Below are 18,554 nucleotides of genomic sequence, written 5' to 3' on the forward strand. Positions count from 1 at the left end.
GGGGTGAAGTGGGTGAGATTAGAGTAGAATGTGGTAGATTGGAGTGGGATAGATTGGAGTGGAGTGGGGTAGAGTGGAGCATGGTAGATTGGGATAGAGTGGAGAGGGCTAGACTGGAGCGGAGAAGAGTGGGGTAGATTGGCGTACAGTAGAGTGGAGCGCTGTAGATTTGGTGAATTGGAGTAGGGTAGAGTGGGGTAAATTGGGGTAGAGTGTTGTAAGGTAGATTGGAGTAGAGTGGGGTAGATTGGAGTGGAGATAAGTGGCAGTAGATTAGGGTGGATTAGAATATGGTAGATGGGAATGGCAGAGTGGAATGGGGTAGATTGCAGTGAAGTGGATTGGGATACATTTGTGTGGATTGGGGTAGATTGAGTTAGGGTATATTGGAGTGGAGTGCGTGTAGAATGGAGCAGAGTAGTGTGGAGTGGCGAGCCGTGTCGTAGAGTGTCCTGGCATAGAGTGGAAGGGCAAAGTGGAGCAGAGTGCTGTAGAGTGAAGTGGTGTTGAGTGTTGTAGAGAGGAGTAGTGTAAAGTGGAGTGGCATAGAGTGGAGTATGCATGGTGTGAAAGCGCACTGCAATTACAGACAACATATTTCCAATTAAAAATGGGCATTAAAATTTGCACAGATACAGTTTTACTGGGCACAAATGATATGTGGAAATGCCACCTAATGTATTGATTCGTTTTGATAATATTGAAATATTTGTTTCCATCACACTTCAGAATTACAAAAAAAATGCCTAATTTCTACTGTTCTCATTCGGATGTATTCTGAAATATAAGCACAGTTTATTTTTGTTGTATGCTAGGAAAGATAACATCCTACAGCCTGTCCATTCAGATGGGTACTCGGCAGGATGGATTGTCACATAAATTGTCTCACTTTGAAGTCAGCAAAAGAAAGGCAAACACTGGCAGAAGCTTAATTTATTTGTTGTTGAGATTTTATATAGCACGGACATGGCCTAGAGGCATCAGACCACTTTACAAGAGAACAATCGGAACAGCAGTACATTAAGGATACAAATTCGTATCATGAATAAGAGGGAGAAAAGCTGTACATGAGTGCAGATCCGAAACAATCAGTGCAGGAGTACAACTGTGATACAACATCGGAATAAATCTACGCAGAGTTGGAACAAACAAATGTTAACATAAGTGCATTTTAAAGACAAGAGCTTTGAGATCTTTTTTGAAGGTAGCATGGCATGTGATCATAAGGAGGTCTGGAGTTCCAAATTCTAGTACATGACTGTTTCATGAATCAGTCTCCTTTGCAGTTAGGGGTTTTTGAGAAGAAGAGTCTCAGTGTTTCTTGAAGCCTGTTTTGTGCCCTAAATGTTCATTTTTTTTCACAATTTGTTATGTACGCAGGCGAAGAGGAGTGTTGTGCTTTGTGTGTGGTGCAGGCAGTTTTAAATTGGGCTCTCGCCTCAACACCAAGCCATTGGAGGGTCAGCACGATGGAAGTGATGTGGTCAAATCTCTTGTGACCGATAACAAAGCGGGCTGCAATATGAAGAATTGCTCTGAGTGGACTATGGGGATGCCTGAGAGGACAGAGATCCCGTAGTCAAGTCTTGAAAGTACCAACACCTGTACAACTGATTTGAGGTCCCATTCTGACATGAGCTGCCCAATTCACAATAGCAGCCTTAGTTGGAACCGAGTGTTCTCGACTATTGCTGCGCAGTGACTCTGGAGGCTGAGTTGGCTGTCAAGGGTGAAGCCAAGTGATTTGGCATTGTGAACAATGGAGGTTTGACACTCCAAGGCTGAGAGGAATTCCATCCAATCTTGTACAGACTGGTTTTCTTTGGAGAGATCACAAGGAATATATGTTTCGCAGGGTTTAGTTTGAGGTGGGGATTTGACATCCATGAATGAATGCTTATCAATGTGCTGGACAGGAATGTGATATCGTCCAGAGATACAACCTTCAAATTCAATTTACCTTCAACCAGTAGCTTTGGGTATCATCGGCATACAGGTGGAAGTGGATCCCAGATTTCCATCGGGCCACAGAGAGGCTCAAGACAGAGAGATACGTCAATAATCTTTCATTGTGTATGACCATGAGCTGGATGCAAATAAATAAAATATGGACACAGCTGAAGCTTTTGGCAGTCTTCTGTCTTCAATTAATGGTTCTGGGCTGGAAGCAAAGTAAATGCAGAACCTGAACAAGGATGAGGTATATGAGACACAAGGCCAAGGGCTACTCCAAGGACACAGAAACTGGAAGGGCATTCCCATTGTTCATACTACAGAATTACTCCATGCACACCAAACGCTTCCGGTGGAGTGGGGATCATGGTTTAGGCAGACTGCACAGTTTTAATGAGATGGCCAGCCGACAGCACTCCAGTGGTATAGGAAAAACAATGATAAGTGAGATTATCTGTAACTGGCGGACACTCTATAATCTGATGAATGGACTATAGACGAAGGCACACTTTGAGTGCACCCCCTTTATATCAGAGGCAGGTACTCTGCAGGGAAATAATATAATTTGTGGAGCATCACCCAGTTGTGTTTCACTTTCAGGTCACTGTGTTGAAAAACCGCAAGGTATTCCACATTGCTCAAATTGGAGGCAGACTATCACATTCAAGTACCCATGATGGAATTTTGTTGAAGAATTACGGAAAGTAATGCTTAAGATGGTTTTCAAAATTTTGGAGTCTGCCTCCAGGAGGTAACATCCTTTGCCAACATACCAAGAGGTAGCACTCAGCTCCTTTTCCCTTCACCAGGTTCATTACTGAAATTTACTGTGAAGAACTTGCTTGGTAATATACATTTCTCAACATAAACAACGTGCCCTCATTTATGGATTGTTCAACTGCAAATATATCCAAAATATTGGTACCTGAAAAGACAATATATTGGGCCGCAACCAGGTGATCCTTTTAGTCAGCTTGTCTTTAGAAACCAGAAATTCATGTATCACCTTGAAAAAAGCAACAAGAAAAACACATTCAAAAGGGTTTCGTTCAAATTCAACTAAATGAAAAATAATCATGCGCCTTTTTTAGTTACCTCTCGGAACGGAAAGCCTGCACATGCCCGAGCTTTCCTGAAAAGCAAACAGAATAATATTGACTTGGATAAAATTAAACTGACTTTTTCCATTAAAATTTAATTGCTATATGTATACATTAAATGCTTGCACAAAAAGTTTCATGGTTCCTTATGAAATAAGAATTTCATTATCATAATGACAGCCCCAAACAGTTTAACCACTGGCTGGGTTACTAGGATTATATGACATGAAAGACCAAATGATGTCACATATTTATCTAAATTATGCAGCAAAAAAAGGCACATTATGTGGTATTCTCTTTGGCAGTGATATTTTCATCCATTTTAACTCAAAACATTTTGAAAGAGATCTGTAAATTAAGAGGCAAGATTAGAAAATTCCTAACTGTGCAGCAAATGCTGCAGTCACAATATTGGATAAATCAACTAGCCCCCTCCCCATGATTGTCCATTGTTTTATTCACAATTTATGTAACCAACGACTTCCAAGCCTAATCAATAAATTGAAATCAAAATAATATTTACCACATTTTTATGATTTATTAGTTCAACATTGCTTGATCAAAAGTTGAACTAATAGCTCATGAACATTTTGTAATGATTGTTTTGATTAGCACAGGTTTAGAAGAGTTGCTGTTGGTTACATATTTAGAGTGGGTACTCTTATCTCCTGAAATCTCCACAACCTGTTGGTCTGTGTGTGTTGAACCTGTCAGCCTTAGGGTGATCTTCCCCCAAACTTGTTACCTGCTTACCTCCACTTTTTGCTGATTCTTTGTGTTGGCCTTAAGACTCAGAGCACTTTACGACTGCTGACCAGCGCTAAAGTGCATGTGCTTCTCCCATAAACATGATAACATTGGTTTATTCGCAAGTGACATATTTAATTTACTTGTCCCTTGAAAAGTGATATCCAATATACCCAGGCCTGTAAATTTAATACTACTAGCGGGCCTGCTGCACTCAGTGTGCCACCAACACAAGTATCCCTTTAAACATGTCTCAGACCTGCCACTGCAGAGCCTGTGAGAGCAGATTTACTGCCACTTCGACTAGGCATTTAAACCCCTTTGCCAAGCCTAAAACTCCCCTTTATTACTCATAAGTCACTACTGATGTAGGCCCGTGGTAGCCCACAGGACAAGGTGCTATGTAGGTAAAAGGTATGAAATGTACGTTTAAGTTTTGCACTACTGTAAGGTCTACTCCTCTCACAGGTAAACATGGAGAATGCCTTAATACCATTTCAGGCTGTATTTCCTGATTAGAAAGGAGTAGCTGAGCCATGTTTTATATCTTTGGAATGGTAATGATAAATCCTCTTTACTGGTAAACTTGGATATACATTTACTATTTTAGAAATACCACTTTTAGAAATTAGACATTTTCCTGCTCTTACAGCTCTGTGTTCCTGCAGCCTTTCTCCAATACACGTTTGGGGTGAGTGGCAGCTTAACTTTGTGTATTCCCACTAGACAGCCACAAACACAGGAAGCTTCGGTGATTCTAATTACCCATCTGCATTCTGATGGCTCTTCTGGGGCAGGCGGGGAGGTAGGGGCTGACACACCTGAATAGGCAGTCCCCAATCAAAGGGCTGATTACTCCCTACTGATAGCCTGGAGCCAGGGCCAGGAAGACAGGGCTTCTTTGCACTTCAAAGACCCTTCTTTGAAGTCATCCTCACTTCAAAGGCACAACTGGGTCAAAATACTCGGGCTCTGACCCCACCAAATCTGATACACCTGGACCTGTAGCTGAACTCTTACAGAAGAACTGCTCTGCTGCATCACAGACAGACACTCTGCTGGACTGCTTATCAGGAAGACCTGCTTTTCTGCTGTGCTGCCTGCTGCTCTCTGACCTTACTGAGGGAGAACTGGGCTCAGCCTTGCAATCAAAGTGATCTCCAAGGGCGTGTTGGCTTGCCTCCTGTTTATAACTCAGGGCTATCAAAGTCTCTGCCCCTGCTCCTGTGCTTGGTTCATTGGAAATGGACCCAGATACTTGGACCAGAGAAATTAATGTATCATAGAATCGGCGCACCACACTTGGAACCTCCGTATGCATCCGGAACCAATGCTTCGGAATCAACTCAGTGTTGCCACTACGAGGAGAAGATCGAAGCATCGCCCCTTCAACGTGGAATTAACCGGACACATCACCGTCAGAACTGCCGCACTCAGAACTGGCGCAACACTCATCAGACCCGACGCATTGCCGTCACTGCGCGAAGAAAATCGACGCATCACCTCGACTGCAGACTCAAAATCGATGCATCGCTCATCTGAACCCTGCATCTCAATTTTGCAACCAGGATCAAGGAACTCTGTTCACTGGGTTCGAGATGCTCTGGAGTGACTCAAGGAAATGTTTTCCTTTGAACAATTGTTTATTATGTGAGTGAGGATGGTAATGTAGACACACATGTGTCACTCACTAATTGTGATCTAATTTATATTTCGGGCCAAGGAATTTCATTATTGAGACCGATGATATTCGATGAAAGGCGGAATATCCATTGTTGTTCACTTCTAAAGAGGGCATGCTGGTTCATGTTCAGGTATGCTTCTAGCACAGTCCATCGTATATCCTATGCAGTGTGTCCCTCAGTGAGGAAATGTGTGCTCATTTTTGTATTGGATTTCTTGCAGCATATAGGGCTGTGATGTTCATGTATTCTCAAATTTATAGGGCATGTGTTCATTCCTACGTATTGTTTACCACATGGACAAGTGATCAAGTAGACAATTTTTTGTGTTTCAATTGGTGTGTGATTTTTGTGTCCACATCCAATTAGTCTTCACAGGTATCTCCCTAGAGCTTTCTGTGAAAGTACAGGCAACACATGATCCACATGGGAAAAATCCTTTTACGGGGGTAGATCTTATAGTAATCTCTGATCTGACCCCTTTTGGTCTCACGGGCATGTGTGTATTAGCATTTCCTTCAGATTAGAAGTTTGTTTAAATGCAAACCTAGGTGATGGGCATGATAGGTGCCCAATTTGTAAGATTTTCTAGTATTTCCTAATTATTTTGTGTACCTTATTTGACTGGGGTGTGTGGTAGTGATACGTGTTAGAGTCCTGTCTTGTTGTCTAGTGCGGGGCTCTAGTAGAGTCTCTCCGTTATAATTCCTAGCCTGTTTACGTGCAGTTTTTACACATTACCTAGGGTATTGTCTTGATTCCATATCTACGGCCAGCTTTTGTGCCTGTGTATCAAAACCCTTTAGTCTGTTGCAAATGCGTCACAGGCGCAGAATCTGTCCATATGGTAGGTTGTCTTGAAGGGATTTTGGGAGGTGGCTACTGTGAAGTAGAAAGCTATTCCTGTCTATATGTTTTATATATATGAGCTTACTACTAGCTCATTGTCTGATCAATAGATCCAGGAACGGTAGTTCCTTATCAGTGATTGTTTTTGAAAATTTCAGGTAGGGGTTTAAGGTGTTGACTCAGGTGCAAAATGTAATACCATGAACAAGGGGACCCCCTCTCAAGATACTTAAAGCCAGGGAAAAGAGGGGAAAATATAATCACAACAATCATAGATTCCCTCATGGCCTATATACTTTATACATTAAAGCATAGTTCATTTCGGTTTCTATGACCTCCAAAACACAGCAATAACAATTTCTTTTAATTGTATTTTCAAGTGTTTATTTCTTTTTTCTTTTTTACTTTTTTTGAATTCATTCTATTCTTTTAACCATTTTAGACAAATATAGCATATAAAGTTGTTTCCATCATTTAAATACATAAATCACCATTTTATATGATTCAACACATTTTATATAATACAAATTGGTATTAACTTTTTTCCTAAACAACCCAAGAAAAGAGGGAAAAAGAAGAAAGCCCTGGTTTCACAACACTAATCACACTAACATACTACTCTCACACAGGAACATACACTTTCACACCAATCACTTCCAATCAAATCTGTACATAAGGTATACTGTCCAGCAGAGAAAAACGGCCTAGATGAAAACCACAGAATGTTTTGTGGGGTTCCCCGTCAGGTGCAAAATGTCTCACATGTAGCCAGGTCCCCTTTCCAAAAGATGAGTCTGTCATCTATATAGCACCGCCAAAGAAGGATGTTAGGTTTGTACGGATTCTCTGGACAGAGAATGAATAGTCCTTCGAAATGTGACATATAGAGACATGCTAGACTTGGGCCACTTCCCATAAGCAAGTACAAGTTGTTGAGATTTCAGACACTGCTCTGATTAAATGGATAATACTATTTGGGTATCGTCTGCATACAAAACAATTGACAAACCAAAAGCTTGTATATTCTCAGTGAGAGGGCATATATAGAGATTGTAAAGGGTGGGGGCTGAGTGCCGATCCTTGGGGAACTCCGCATTTCAAGGGAAAGGTATTTGAATTACACAATATACATTCATAAGTGACATAGGGTGGGATGAGCCACACTGCATTCGTTAATTGTTCATTCTGAGGATCAGGAATATAAGAAACTGAAGCGAGTCAGAAAATAAGCCCCACCCTGCTAAAAGTCTTCAGAGGGAAGAAGTTGTACTGGACTAGTATCTCCCCAAAAGACTTCTAGAATTTAGTGCACAGTCCAGTGAGTCCAGGGGCTCCCATGCAACCAACCTAGAGGATGTCAACAAGTAACTCATGCAAAATATCTTTATATGGTTACAGCCTGCACAAAAGGATGTAAGGGGTGCGTTTCAGGTAGGTAGACAGACATATTCAGCATCCAGAATCCGAAGATCCTGTCATTTCCTTTCGACGCCAAACGAGAGTCAGATTGCGCTTGCGCCCTACTGACTCACCCAGAACTGCAAGTGATGCACAAGACAGCACAGCAGCTGCCCTCTCTGCTGATAGCCAGTCAGGTTGACTACACTGTGGTGCTCACTTAGATTCGAATTCCAATCCATCCTTAACCTAGACCAATCTGTTACCCTCCTGTGGCTACAACTGGTGGTGTATGGACATCAAGTTACGTGTAGCTGTACCCGTGTCAGTGTTCCTGCTATCTAGGCAGCAAGCCTAGAGCAGGCTGTGGATGGACTCAACAGCCCAGTGAGGAACCTATTTGGCGTCACAAACTCGTTCCCTCCTGCACAGTTGAGCAGAGAAGAGCTCCATTGTGGAAAAAAACAGGAAAAGGCGACCACATGGCAAAGAAAGATTCGGTTTGCTTGATAGTGTCAGAAGTAGATGGAATTCTGCTACAAATGCCGTTATTACCTTAACAATAATAAAAAGAAACCACCAAATTTCAAGCATCCTTTTAACAAATACAAACAGAAAATAACTGCTTTTTGTAGTCAAACACATTGAATCACAGCTACAAAACCTTGCACAAAGGAACCGGTGTATTACAAAGCCAATACTTTCTGGGAAAAACTGCCCTGCCCACAAGGTATCGGTGACGGCAGAACACCTTTTGGGTACTTCCAATAAGGTAGCGTACTGGAACTTCAGATATCTCCAAGATTTGAACATGTAGAAACTTAACAACAAACTCTTCCAAGTCTCTCGCTCGCAGATGGAGCCTGTTCACGTGGGATCTCTTTGCGTCTTGCCTGGACCACCAGCTGGATTGGTTCTTCAATTGGAGACTGGGCCCGCTGGTGGTAGCAATGGATGCAATTCTGCGGGATGGGATCCTGGAGCAGGGGTACACATTTACTCCATTTTCAATGATAACTCGTTTATCATACAGCTACCCCGAAAGATTTCCCGGTGAAAGGCAGTCACAGATATGCTGTCCCACAATTCAGATTCTAAATAGCCAAGTTTTCAACATCTTACTAAAAGGGAGAAATGATTTACAGTTTCTTAAGTTGTCCGGTAAAGGGCACAAGCCCAGAGACAAATAGCGAACCTAGTTTTGGTGACACCCATATGGAAATCTCAAGCTTGGTATCCAGTTTTTTATTGGGATTCTCCAATCTCTCTACCCTGATATCCGAGACAAGGCTCTGGACTGGACCACCTCCTTCCTCTCTGGCAGAACCCAGAGCGTCCGCCTCCCCTCCTTTCTGCTTCGAAGCCACCAAGATCATCTGCGGCGTCCCCCAAGGCTCATCCCTCAGCCCGGCACTGTTCAACATCTACATGGCTCCGATCGCCCATGTCGCCCGACTACACAACCTCAACATTATCTCCTAGGCCCACAACACCCAGCTGATTCTCTCCCTCACGAAGTACCCCCTCACACACAAAACCAACCTCCACGAAGGAATTACAGCCGTCGCCGAGTGGATGAAGTACAGCCTTCTGAAGCTAAACTCGACAAAATAGAAGTCCTCATCTTCAGCTCCACCCCCTCGGCCTGGGAGGACTCCTGGTGGTCAACCGCACTGGGAACAGCACCAACACCCACCGACCGCGCACGCAACCTGGGATTCATCCTCGACCCCACGTTGTCCTCAACAAAGCGGGTCAACACCGTCTCATCCTCCTGCTTCAACACCCTCCACATGCTCTGCAAGATCTACAGGTGGATCCCCACTGAAACAAGAAGAACTGTCACCCTGGCCCTCGTCAGAAGCAGGTAGGACTACGGAAACGCCCTCTACGCAGGAGCCCTGGCCAAACTCCTCACCGCAGCCACATCACACCCCACCTGAGAGACCTGCACTGGCTTCCCATCAACAAGAGGATCATCTTCAAGTTCCTCACCCACGCACACAGGGCACTCCACAACACCGATACAGCATACCTCAACTGACGACTCCCCTTTTACACCGCCAGCTCCGCTCCGCCAACCTCGCCCTAGCCACCGTTCCCCGCATCCGAAGGGTGACCTCCGGAGGCAGATCGTTCTCCCACCTCGCCACCAAGACCTGGAACACCCTCCACATCCTCCTACAGCAGACCCAGGACCATCTGACCTTCAGAAGACTATTCAAGACCTGGCTTTTTGAGCAGTAACAGCACCCCCCTCCCCCAGCGCCTTGAGACCCTCACGGGTGAGTAGTGCGCTTTACAAATGTTCTGATTGATAGATTGATTGATACCCAGATCACCTGAAAGATCCCTCACGGAATCACCTCAGCCATGTGATGGCTCAGTCTCTCAGTCTCATGGCATGATGAATTACCAGAGACGATGGCAAGTCCCAGGTCTTTCACAACAGCCTCAAAACCTCCTACCAAAGGTATAGACATCCTCTACGGTACCAAAATACAAGTCTGCCTGGACCAGTTGGTGTATGCAACGGGACCTAGATCCTGTGAGCTCCAGCGTTGCAAAGCTTTAAAAACTAAGCAGCACGTTTTAACGTGAATATGCTGCTTCACAGGTAACCAATGGAGCAGTTTCAGAAGAGGTAATGTGTGTGATCTGTCAGGGATCTTGAATACCAAAACTGGCAGTTACATTCTGAAGCTGTTGTAATCTTGCAATCTCGCAATTTGGGAGGCCATGGTAAGTGTAACATGTGTAATCTAATCTCCCACCAATGACAGCTGCCATAGCAGTCCTCATTGCATACATAGAAAAATTATTGTGGTTTCTTGACAATGCGTAAAATAAAAACACATTTTCAGACCACAGCATTACTTTGTGGTCTTAAAGAAAGCTGTTAGTCAACCACTATTCCCAAGTTCTTTGTTGTTAGCTTAAAAACCAGTAATGGCCCCATTTCACTGGGCCAGTAAAGATTGGACCAGGCTGTGGTTTTGCCATTAAAAACCACTACTTCGTATTTCTCTGCCTTTAAATAATTACTCCTCATTCAGCCTCTGATAAAGGGCATCATATCTTGAATTAAGTGCTGGGATGTATCTTCGCCATAAAACCATATTAAAATCTGAGCGTCGTCAGTACAATTAAAAATCAGACACCGTCTATTAGTCAGTTCCTTTATCAGGTGGAATGTAAATGCTGAACAGATGAGGTGAGAGGGCCAAGACTTGTGGAACCCTATAATCAAATGTAACTTCTGATGCCCTAACTTAGGTCAAATGGATTGCAGGGGTTCTGTTATTTACAAAAAAAGCTATCCATTTGTGTGCCATCGTAGAAATAGCAGTAGCCCTTGCACAGCAGGACAACACATTATGGCTACAGACAAATCAAGCTTAACCAAGGCCGAGACATCTAAGTCCTATCTAAAGTCACCAATGAATGATAGTGTCAAAGTTTGAGTGCTATGTTTAGGACAAAAAACTACTTGCTGAGGGTCAAAGGACTTAGAATTATACAGATGCATACTAGGTTCCTGGGCAACATATGATTCCAGGAGTTTGTGCAGTAAGGCAATAAGAAGATACAGCAGCAGTTCCAAAAAAACCTCTTGATCATCACCAGTTTTTTATAATGGTAGCACTATGGCTTTTTTTTGGTAAAATTTTTATTTGTATTTTGCAAGGTTTAAGTAGAAAAAAGAGAGGAAAAAAGGGGACAAGAAAAGAAGGAGAAGGAGAATAAAGGAACAGGCGACATTCCGCCATATAACCCCACACAGGGGGTGCTGAAGAACATTACTGCAAAGAAGAAGCCCAAAAGTACATCAAAAGGGACGGCAACCAGCAATGTCAAAAGCAAGGCAAGTGAGATGGTACTCCAGTCTACATTGCTCGGGAGGCGCACCCATGTCTCAGTGGCTAGTGCAAAGTTCTCAGAAGTAAAAGGGTGTCCCAATCATGATCACAATCATAGAGAAAGGCCAGGCCGTCCGCCTGCAGAAGTGATTCGTGTCGCAACTAAAAGAAGAACAACAATCCCAACTCAACACCCCGCCCCCCCCATTTCCCCCCCACCCCCGCCCCGCCCCAGTGGTGGCGACCATCAAGCACTCAGAACATCATCATACAGACAGGTGATTACATTTGAAAGAGGTGTAGCGCACGTAGCGCCGAAGGGCAAACTGCCGAAGGCAAACCTCGTGACAAAAACCTAACCAAGGGTCCCCAATTGAACATGATGTTTTTAAATTTCCCCATAAAGATATCTGAAAGTCGCTCCATACTCAGTAGTCGTCATAGCCGTGCATGCCATAAAGAAATGGCCGGAGCCGTCGGGCTTTTCCAAGCAGCTGCCAAAGTTAGTTTGGCCGCCCCCAGGCACAGCCACATAATGCGCTTATCAGCTCTCGTTTGATGTTCAAGCTGCGGATCCCTGAGTCCCAACAGGACAAAGTCCATTGAGTCCGGGAGTGGGTAACCCAGCACATCCTTGATGTGGGAGAGGATTTCGGACCAGAATGGCCGGATGGTGGGGCAGTCCCACCAGATGTGGCTGAAGTCACCCAACATCCCGCAGCCTCGTCAACACTTATCTGAGGTCGTTGGGAATATCCGATGTAACTTGGACGGATACAGATACCAATCAAATATAAGCTTCATATGAGCCTCTCTAAGATCAGTAGAATGGTTATGTGCCGCCACATCCCGCCATAAGCTCCTCCATTCGTTGCCGGAAATGTCCCTCCCAAGTGTACTCTCCCAGTGGTCCATATATCGAGGTCGAGGGGACACTGCGGTGTCTAGTAGCAACCCATACAGAAAGGAGATCGTCCCCTTCATGGTGGATGTGCGAAGAATAAAGGTTTTAAACTTCGTCAATGGTCTAGTAGCGGCATCCACCACTCCAGGGGACGTCGCCCAATGGAGGAGCTGAAGATGACGAAAGCGCTCAGTAGGCATAACACCATAGTCCCGCATACAATTATGGAAAGTAAGAGGCGTTGTACCGTGAAACAGGTGGGTACGGGCCCTACAGCCACCCTCTCTCCAGACACCAATGGGTCCATCCGTCAATGCCGGAGGGAAGGCCGGGTTGAAATGGATAGGGGTAAATGGGGACGGGAATGTGGTCCATCGATCATCGCCACTGACCGTGTCCCAGACCTTCAACACCGTGCTGGTGGGGGTGCTAATATACGGGTTTCTGGGCCGGTCCACCTTAGGTTTCCAGGCTAGATCCCAAATGGATCGTCCCGCCACACTCCGATCCATATGGAGCCAGTGCTTCTGTGAAAGCTGTTGGGACCATTCTACCATTACTCTTAATTGGGCAGCCTTATAATACAAGTGCATGTCCGGGAACCCCACCCCTCCCTCCATTCGTGGACGTCGGAGAACCGCATATGAAAGTCGCGCCCGACCGCCATGCCAGACATATTTCAACATCAAGGTCTTAAGCCGGCGGAAATAATCCACCCCTATCGGAATGGGCAGTGCCTGGAAGAGGTATAGGAGTTTAGGTAGGAGGACCATTTTAAGCGCATGAATCCTACCCAACCACGAGATATATTTTGGTTTCCATCTCTCCAATTCCGCACGTATCGCCGCCAGCATCGGAGGGAAGTTGGCCTGAAACAGCGCGCCCAGGGTAGAGGTCAGCCGAACGCCCAGATAGAACAGGGATGAGGTCGACCACGAGAGTGGGGTATGCGACCGAATCCGCTGCACCTCTTCGGGCAGTAGGGTTAAGTTCAGAATATATGATTTATCGAAGTTGACTTTGAACCCCGCCACCGTTTCAAAATCAGACAGCACTGTATGGACATGGGGTAGCGATAACGCCGGATCCCGAACTGAAAGTAATACGTCGTCAGCGAAGAGCGAAATCTTGTGTTGCTCACCCGTAAAGGGGAGGCCCAAGATCCGTTCGTTCTCCCGAATCGCTAAAGCCAACGGTTCTATGCTGAGCGCAAAGAGAAGTGGCGAGAGCGGACAGCCCTGACGTGTTCCGCGGGAATGGTGAAAACTCCCGGATCTGTGTCCGTTAATCAGCACCCGAGAGGTGGGGTTGTTGTAATTGGCCTCAAGCATTCTTATGAATCGGGGTGAAAACCCGAAGGCTTCCAACGTGCGGTGTAAAAAGCCCCAGTCAACGCGATCAAAGGCTTTTTCCGCGTCAAGCCCTACTAACACCGCCGGTATGCGAAACCGCTCAGCCTTCTCAATCAGATGGATTACGCGCCGCAAGTTGTCGTGAGTCTGCCGACCTTTTATAAATCCGGACTGGTCCGGGTGGACCAGAGCCGGCATCAAATCCTGCAGCCTGCTAGCAAGGATAGATGAGTACAACTTAGCGTCCAGGTTGAGGAGCGCTATTGGGCGATAAAATGCGCATTTGGTAAGATCCTTCCCCGGTTTGGGGAGGATAGTAATCAGGGCCTCAGCCATGGTGTCCGAGGTTCTTCCCTCAGATGCCATCGCGTTAAAGAGGGAAACCAGGTAATCGCAGATGTCCGATGCGAACGTTTTGTAAAACAGGGTCGTGTAACCGTCAGGACCCGGGGCCTTGTGGAGTTTCAGAGCCTTAATGGCGTCCAGTACCTCCTCCCTAGAGATGGGGGAAGACAGCAAATCGTTCCATTCCCTGGAGACCTGTGGGATAGGAAGACCACCCAAAAACGCAGACTGGGCCTCTGGATCCAGGGCGTCGCTCGAGTAGAGGTCTGCGTAAAAGCGGCCAAAAATGGCTGCCTTGTCTGCATCTTTATGCCGAACAGAACCTGTATGGTCCTGTATGCCCCCAATGTAATCCCTCTCGCGTTTATCTCGAAGCTGCCGGACAAGGTGGCGCCCAACCTTGTTCCCCTGGGAGTAGGAGACGCGTCTAAGACGTAGGAGGGTAAATTCAGCCCGGTTGTTGTAATGGGCTCTCAACTTCCCTCGTACCGCCGTAAGCGGGCGGAGGGTCACCCTAGAGGGGTTCGACTTGTGCGCCCGCTCCAGTGTAGCGAGCTCCGACTCCAGAGCCTCCCTCTCCTTCCGCCGAAGCTTGTTAAGATTCGCCTTAAGGGCGAGGCACGTACCCCGTATGGAGGCCTTGCACGCATCCCATGTGGTATATACTGACGTATCGGAAGGTGGGTTAAGAGCAAAAAAATCTCCTATAGCCTTTCGCAGCTCCTTACAGGACACCTCATCCCGTACCAACGCTGCTGGGAAGTACCACTTCCGCCAGCCGCCCCCCCCCCCTGCAGACCAATGTAACCCAAGCACCACTAAGCTATGATCCGATAATGAGAGTGGGAAAATACCAGTCATTCGGACATCTCCCCTGAGGGCCTGGCTAACAAAGATGTGATCTATGCTGGAGTACGAGCGATGGACATGAGAAAAGAATGTATAATCCTTGGTCTGAGTGTGTACGAAGCGCCAGCTATCCACCTATCCCAAGTCGCCTATTTGTTGCTGCGTTTCTTCCGAAAAGACCCCAGTATCTGCCCTGCGCGCCCCCGAGCTATCCAAGTCCCTGTCCCACACCATGTTGAAGTCCCCCAGCAGTATCAAGTGCCCTTCCACAAAGCCCCCCATCTTGTCCATCAAGCATTGTAAAAACCCATTTTGGCCAGCATTCGGAGCATAAACCACAACAAATGTACACTGGCGGCCATATAATGACCCCTTCACCATCAGCCAACGACCCTCCTTATCACCGCTCACTCCCAGGGGTTGAAAGTGGAGAGAGGCCCGAAATAGGAGGGCCACCCCTCTATGCTTAGTGGGTGCTGACGCCCTACAGATAAGGGGGAAATTTCTATGACGGAGTCTCAGTTCATCTCTCCTGGCTAAGTGGGTCTCCTGGAGGGCAACTACATCCAGATGGTGATCTGAGAGATACTTCCAGAGCTTCTGGCGTTTCTGCGGGGAGTTGAGACCCTTCACATTCCAGGTACCTATACTAACTGGCATGGTGACGGCATGAGACTCCGTTCTGTGTGTTTGCTAAGAGACCCAGAGCCCGGCCCCCGGCCTCCGCCTGCAACCAGTCTACACACCCCTGGATCAGGCCCCCCTCCCAACAACCTCCCCCATACTCTGGTCCACCCCCCCACTCCAGTAACTCCAATGCACCAGACCTCCGAGCCTCCCTGATAAGATGACACGTTGAGATCCGTAGACTGAGAACAATCGGATAAAGACATCAAGGGCAAAGTCCTAAGCACTCTCCGTCCATGGGGAACCGTACTTACCCCTCGCCAGCGTCCCAAATAGTTCTCCCCCATGCAAACAGCAAAAATTGTAGAGACCTCAGTGCAGTACAAGATAATAAGTGCAAAGGAGGACACCACTAGCGCCATCAACATCCCATACACACCATCCTTGGTCGCCACCACACCCCCCCTCCCCCCAACCCCAACCCCAACATTCCCCCTGCAGTACCAACCCCCAGAACTCCCCACCACCCAACCCCCCCTGCAAACAAAGAGTCAAGAAGACATAACTCAAGGCACTAAACCTGAACAAAGCACTCAGCAGTTCCAATGGGCCACGGGTCACAAGGTCCACATCAGACTGGAATCGGGGTGGAGGCACCAATTCGGGGACCCCCAGGGCCACGGCCCGGGGTGTCTCCTCCAAAAGTACCATAGTACCCCGGGACCTTAGGGCCAGAGACCCCCCGGCGCCCAACCATCAAGGAAATCGGGGATCACGCTGCTCCAGAGCTCTGCTGAGAATCTGCAAATGTGGCCGAGGCCACCGACGCCACCGCAGCACCCCTTTCTTGCAAGCTAGCAGTGCGGTCCAGACGCCTCCGGTTTGGAGAAGAACCAATTCGATGCCATGAGGAAGACCGATGCCGTCTCCTCGACGGGGAGGGATGTGCCGCCTGAGAGGGAGGAACGTCCTCCAGGCCCAGAAGATCCTTCGCAACCTGCAGGGAGCGGATTTGTGCCAGCCTGTTCTGCCATCGGAATATTATACGGAAGGGGTGCCCCCAGGAGTACGAGATGCTGCGCTCCCGCAAGAAAGCAGTTACGGACGGAATTCTCTCCTCTTCTGGAGCGTCGATGCCGCCAAGTCCTGGTAGAGCTGCGGGCGGTGGTCCCTGAATTGTAAGGAGGAGATGGCTCTAGCCTTCCGTAGGATACACTCCTTCATTTGAAAGTCATGTACACAGGCGAGGATGTCCAGGGGAGGGCCACCCCCTCGTCTAGGCAGACCGACTGTGTACCCTGTCCATTTTAATTTCCTGCACGTCCTCCTCGTCCAAGATCTGTAAGAACAGGGCCTGGACATACTCTCGCAGGTCTCCAGCTTCACCGTCGCATGGGACCGCCCCAATACGAATGTTGTTCCTCCGGGAACGATTCTCCAAGTCCTCCGCGTGGGCCTGCAGATCCAAATTCTGTTCCGTAAGGCGAATAACGCCCTGTTGTAGTTGGTGCACATCATTTGCCACACTCAAATCGTGATCTTCCAGGGTCGTCACCCGTTCACCAATCCCATCGACATCTCTCCGCACCTCCCGGAGATCCGACGCCAGCTGGGCGCGAAGCTCAGATATGTCCTCCTTGATAGAGGTGAACAGCTCCGTCATGAAGGCCTTGGTGGCGGGCGCCTCCTCGTCCGATTGCCTAGACAAACCACTGGCCCCGGGGGAAGATGGCTGCTGCGATGACTTGGAGGCACCGTCCTTACCCGGCCTTCCTTTGCGTAGTACAGTGGACATCATGGAGGTCCGGCTTCGTCGCGGGACCAAGGCTATCGTACCTTCACCAGGGACGAGGAGTGCTCAGGCGCAGCGTAAGGCCTCACCAGGTATTCAGGCCTCCGTGTTGCCGCGTATCTGCGCCACAGGTAATGGCCGCCCGACCAAGATGGCGGCTCAGAAGCTTCCCGCCACAGAAGCGCCCAAGAGTCAATGCAGGGGCAGTGTCCTCCGGCAACCGATCCCGGGGTCTCCGCCTCTGTAAATCAGGGCCATGAGAACGGACCCCCTGTTCCAGCCACGCTCCCCCGCTGACCTTCCAAAACTATGTCTCAGCCACCGGCGAGGGGACAGCGCAGGTTAGACTGTCAGCCCGCAAGGCGAAATAGGCCTCTAGTTCTGCTCACCCGCCGGACCGGGGTCCACAGTGCAGGGACAGTTCCTTCGGCTCGTAGCTGCTTCACGCTACGGGCAGCACCTCAGGGTGATGAGTCGCTCGCAGGTGCGGTGGGGACGTCCCTCTCCCCCAGTGGCTGCAAGCAGCTACCTTGGCGCCGTCCACTATTGGCCGCTGCCGGTCTCTCACGGCTCCGCCGATAGTCCGAGGTGCACTCTTCACGTGGCCGGTTGTCCACCGAGTCCCTCGGGGCAGTTGCAACAGAGCGCCCAATACCGCCTCAGTGCTTCGATGGTGCGCCGCAGCACTGGCATACGATAAGGAGGGCAGGAGCGACCCGCGGCCTCGCGTTGCCATGCCCCGCCGGTGCCGGCGCCTCTGCACTCACAGGTCGGCCTCCCCCTCACGCAAGACCTGTGCGTATTAGGCCAGATGACGACCCTCCCGCAACGGCGTTCTCCGGTCTCCTTCTGCCTCGCCGGGAGCTCCGGACCGCTCCACCCGATGTCAGTGGCCTCTGCGGGTATCTCAGGGTCGGTTAGCACCCCGTAGGTGATGCTATACAATGCTTAGCAGGTCGGGCGCCGGAGAGACTCGAAAGCACGTCTTACTCCAACGCCATCTTGGCCACGCCCCCCTATGGCTTTTTTTAAAGTCATCAGAAACAATTCCCCTTCTCAAGGAGGAATTTAATTCGTCATTGAGTGGTGTCATAGC

The 18,554-nt window shown here is 47.9% G+C and overlaps 1 protein-coding gene across 2 annotated transcripts in view; it reads right to left on the minus strand.

Annotated features, from left to right (window-relative positions):
* Positions 1-18,554, minus strand: part of GEN1 (GEN1 structure-specific endonuclease) — a 246,755-nt gene that overhangs the window by 120,899 nt on the left and 107,302 nt on the right. For both annotated transcript variants that reach the window (XM_086926301.1, XM_086926299.1), the window contains exons 9-10: positions 3,049-3,085; positions 2,879-2,959 (exon numbers count right to left, since the gene is read on the minus strand). In XM_086926301.1, the coding sequence (XP_086782427.1) occupies positions 2,879-2,959; positions 3,049-3,085 (118 nt within the window). The remainder of the gene's footprint in view (positions 1-2,878; positions 2,960-3,048; positions 3,086-18,554) is intronic.

This window comes from Lissotriton vulgaris, chromosome 6 (genome assembly GCF_964263255.1).
Source record: "Lissotriton vulgaris chromosome 6, aLisVul1.2, whole genome shotgun sequence".
Classification (NCBI taxonomy): domain Eukaryota; kingdom Metazoa; phylum Chordata; class Amphibia; order Caudata; family Salamandridae; genus Lissotriton; species Lissotriton vulgaris.